Consider the following 4,438-nt stretch of genomic DNA (forward strand, 5'->3'; position numbering starts at 1 on the left):
GATGTCACTGTAACAGTTAACAAGCTTGTTTAAAAAAAGACAGTGAAAAGAAACCAAAAAAGCTCTTCAATTGTTGGGATTCAAGTTTCAAAACAGGCAAGAAACGCTCACGCTCGGAAAAATGTGATGTCCGTGCATCTATCCTTCTCATTGGGGTTGCAGCGAGCTGACCGAGGGCAAGAGGCGGGCGGGCGGGGTGTATCCTGGAGACCCCCCCTCCCCCGACGGCAAACACATGCAAACCTCAAACAAGAGGTGCAAACGTTAACCGCCGGACAACAACAAACGGCGGTTGGAATGGCAGCTTTTTCCTGAAATGTTTTGCATAAATAATGCGGCTTCTTACAAAAGCCGCAACTTTGGCCGAACAAATGAAATAATAGTCGGGAGGGTGTGCACACTTTTGCAACTGCTTTCAAATTCATTTTACTTTTTGATTTTTGTGTGTGTTTGAATTCAATTGAGATACACAAGTTACAGTATGTCACAGTAACAGTTGAAAGGGAATATTATTTGCCCCCCAAGTGGTGCCAGATTAAAAAAAAAAAAAAAAAAAAACAGGACAGTTTACAATGAATGATTAAATATTTATTTAATCGTGGACCAAATCTTGAGATTTGAGGAAATATTTGGACCAAACAAGTAAGTCATAATAAAAAAAGCATTCCTTTGTATGTTTTAAGTCACGTGAGATCAAGCATTCTAGGCCAGTGGTTCTCAAACAGGGGTCCGCGGACCCCTGGGGGTCCTTGGCCTGACTGCAGTGGTCCGTGAAATAATTGGAATGATTAGAAAATATGTGTTTGCGTTAACTTCCTTTTATTCTATATCAAATGGTCAATGTATTCATGGCTCTTCAATAAAGCAATCGATTCAAGCGCTTGAATATACCTTTGAAAATGTATTCATTTTGAAATTTGTCAAGTAGAGCTCGATTATTTAGTCACTTGATATTGGGCAGTGACCTGTTTGTTACGAGGAGGTGTGCGATTTGCAATTTTTATTTTGCAAACCTCCGAGTGGCTGAAAAGTAACAAATTTAATGGTCGTCAAATTGATTATGTTGGTAAATAAAAAGATGTTTGGCTTCAATTATGATTTTGTTTGTTCCCGCAAACCTTTGCAATGGGGTCCTTGGAAAATGTGCTATCCAAAAAGGGGTCTCGGACCCCAAAAGGTTTGAGAAGCCCTGTACCAGGGAACGTCAGAAAGAAGACGTCTCGATGCATGAGGGAGCATCGCAAGCAGGCGAGCGCTCCGTCTGCACTGAAAAACTTCCTCCGTTCATTTCCAGCGTCACGTAACGCTTGAGCGCTGGTGAAAACGCCATTTCTTTCAGTCACGGGCAGGTTGACGGCCGTCAGAAACACCGTAAGCTAGCGGGGAGGGTCCTCGCGGTCCCGCCGAGGTTCGCTTGACCTTATATGGCCACGGCGAAGACGCTGACCACGCAATACATGGTGCGGTTCTCCCATCGCACCGTGCAGCTTCCTGAAAGTACAAAACGAGCTTCGCTTCACTTCTGTGTACATCGATTGTACAGTTGATGCTGAATTTACAATTTCATTACTTTCAACCCCACAAAAGTAAATTCAAGCAAAACGCAGCGCGAAAATGGGAGGCGCCTGGCAAAAGGCTCCGCACGTCAGCCGATAAACTTTCCGATTTAGCTCGCGTGAACAAAAGCATCCATTTTGCCAAGGGAAATAGAAAGCGCACATCCAATATCCGCTCACCGTTAACAATACACCTAACATAGGCTATGGCTCGGTTACTCAGCTAAGTCCCAAGTGCAAGAATTATTTATCCTACAAACGCATTCAGGCAGCACTATATAACATGCTAACACTAGCTAGCATGTAGCAAGGACAACTTACAGACACTCGTGGGCCACATTACATTATGAGACAGAACAATGACATTGACTTCTCTTAATTGATGCCACACCGTCCATCCTCAATACAAAATGTAATACCAACAGCGACCAGAGACGGCGCCAAAAAACTAAGATCAAGCTGAACAAAGCACAAATGAATGAACCGTTGAAGGGTAAACTAAAGCAGTTACAGGGCACCATTATTTTGGGTGTGGCCCATGCGGAGCGGTACCAGTCCAACCACCAACCGGTACGGGGCTACGACCCGGCAGACAGGGCTCTCCGCTACACACGGGTGCATCTTATATCTCTCCTTGCCCGTCTGCTGTGGCATCCCGCTACCTTTTGACTCATACCAAGCTGCGGCCTACCTGAAGGCGGCTCAAATTTCAGAGGGTTTCTCACCATCGGCGGTGTTGTCCCAGTAGCAGGAGTTTGCCGTGTGCAGACCGGCGCCGCTCTTCTGCATGATGGTGCAGTTGACTGCCAAAAAAGGCACAGGCGTCACACGCGAGACTCGCACGCGCATCCCATGTTGTCGGCGCAGCCACCTATGTACTTGAAGGGGCGTCCCTGTTTGACCAGCTGAGTCAGCGAGCTCTCCACGATGCCGGCGCTCCACTGGTTGACTTTACTCTGGCTGTAGTCCATGCCGCCGATGACGCTTTCGATGCACTGCGTCACCAAAGCCCAAAAAGAGCATCATCCGGGAGAAGCTTCCCGGCAACCACGCGCTTCCGCTTACCTCTTTGATGTTATTGGTGGCTTCATCGGGATTGAAGAGCACCTATGGAAAAATTGCATCTTGGGTAAACTAACGTAAAGTGCCCGCACGTAACATAACAATGTATAGGTTTACGACAGTGATGCATTTCAGATAATATGGGAAAATGACCAGCTTATATCCTGAAAACGTGACATATAAAGCAATTGGAGCACACAACTCAACAAGTATACATTATTATTCATTTTGGTTTTGGCTTTAGAATTATTCGGGGAAGAGCCAAATGTATTCTCTTTCTTTCTTTCCCCACTCCACTAAACCCTGAAAACGCAACCACAGTTTGGCTCATCTAAACGAGCGATCTGCGGCAAAAGCAAGTCACCGCCTCATCCCATGATCTGTCACAAGGCCCAGCGTCAACATGTGACGAGTATTAGATATTTTAAACAAATAGTCACCAAATACCTCGTCGCCATTGTTATATTCCTCCATTTGTACGGCGAATTGCAGCTGAGTCGCTCGTCCGGCCCTACTTCCTTTCCGCTTTTGCGCATGCGCCAATCAAGAAGCGTAAAAAGGGGAAAACATGCATTAATTCGTACGGCGCCCTCTTGCGGTCATTAATAGACATTATTTCAATATCCTTCATTGAGAAAATTAAATATGTGAACGCCGTGATGACAACGTGTTTTGATTCAATGGCGAACACACGGCATGTTTTTCATTTATACCTGCTTATATTTATATTTTATACATCTACACTTTTCTATACTTTTCAACTCTTTTCCTTTCCTGTCAAAATAACTCGCTACAGTAGCGTTGCTAAACTCTAAAACCAGTAGGGTTGAAAACAACACAATTATGGGTGGGAAAAAAAAAACACAACTCAATATTTGTCCACGTCTCTCCACTCTAAATCACTCAGGTTCCTTACTACTATCAATAATAATAATAATAATAATATAGAACAGGGATATCAAAGTCGATTGAGCTTGTGGGCCGCATGGAAGAAAATTTATTTCCAATTTGGCCTGACCCATAAAATCAGGGTATTTATTTATATAAACAAACTTATTTATATTAATAAATACCAACAACTTCAGATTTATTCTTCTTTTTTTTTGTACTGTCCAAAATAGTCAAGCACAACTTCACTATTAATCATAGGCCATTAGCATTATATCATTCATAAAACATTTCAAGTTTTTAATTTATTGAAAAAATTCAGCTCGTTTTTAAACTTTGGATTACAAAATCATCTTGTGGCCCTGATTAAACCCGTTCGCGGGCCAGAACCAGACCGTGGGCCTTAGGTTTGGCTTTCCACGGTTAGGGTTAGGCCTTTTTGTTACTCTTTATTTATTTTTTATTTTGTATTGTTATCAATTTTACTAACATATCTGTAATATATTGTTCTGTGATTCCTGTAATGTTTTCAATATGTTTATTTTTCTAAATCGCGTTTCATATATAACCACGATTGCTCTATTGATTAAAATTATAATTTGATGTTTCTTACTACTACGAAATGAATCAGATGTATATATAATGTAATGTTATGTAAAGATAACGCACTAAAGGCCTTTTTACTTTATTTAGTATCGTTTTCTTCAATTTTCATTAAACAATAAATGTTTGTGTAACATTATGTTCTGTGATACCTTTACAAGAAGTTTATTTTTCAAAACAGCGTCATATATTTTAACCGCCATTGTTCACCGTTGCATAGTTACTCTTATTAGAATTCTACGGTAATTTGAACGCACGCAAGCAAGTACACACATGCGCTCACGTAGACCACGCCCCCTCATCTCCAACCACCCAGCCGGTGTGTGTGT

The 4,438-nt window shown here is 42.2% G+C and overlaps 1 protein-coding gene across 2 annotated transcripts; it reads right to left on the reverse strand.

Annotated features, from left to right (window-relative positions):
- Positions 1-389: 389 nt before the first annotated feature.
- Positions 390-3,150, reverse strand: LOC148423752 (dynein light chain Tctex-type 1-like). Of its 2 annotated transcripts, none has more exons than XM_088415102.1 (5): positions 3,066-3,150; positions 2,622-2,663; positions 2,436-2,551; positions 2,282-2,359; positions 390-1,491 (listed from the first exon to the last, which is right to left on the reverse strand). In XM_088415102.1, the coding sequence occupies exons 1-5, from the start codon at positions 3,090-3,092 to the stop codon at positions 1,377-1,379; spliced, it is 378 nt and encodes a 125-aa protein (XP_088271228.1). In that variant the 5' UTR covers positions 3,093-3,150; the 3' UTR covers positions 390-1,376. The 2 variants fall into 2 exon arrangements, with proteins under 2 accessions (XP_088271228.1, XP_088271229.1); XM_088415103.1 differs by having other exon boundaries at positions 2,428-2,551.
- Between the last annotated feature and the right edge of the window lie 1,288 nt (positions 3,151-4,438).

This window comes from Hippichthys cyanospilos, chromosome 5, assembly GCF_059441005.1.
Source record: "Hippichthys cyanospilos isolate Australia breed blue-spotted pipefish chromosome 5, RoL_Hcya_1.0, whole genome shotgun sequence".
NCBI classification, from domain to species: Eukaryota; Metazoa; Chordata; class Actinopteri; order Syngnathiformes; family Syngnathidae; genus Hippichthys; species Hippichthys cyanospilos.

Bases quoted from the DNA above. Each gene is read 5' to 3' on its own strand.
- LOC148423752 (XM_088415102.1), bottom strand. From the start codon at position 3,092: ATGGAGGAATATAACAATGGCGACGAG. The intron at 2,360-2,435 runs GTACATAGGTGG...CTTTTTTGGCAG, and splicing joins AAACAGGGACGCCCCTTCAA to TCAACTGCACCATCATGCAG. The intron at 1,492-2,281 runs GTGAGAAACCCT...TTGTACTTTCAG, and splicing joins CTGGGACAACACCGCCGATG to GAAGCTGCACGGTGCGATGG.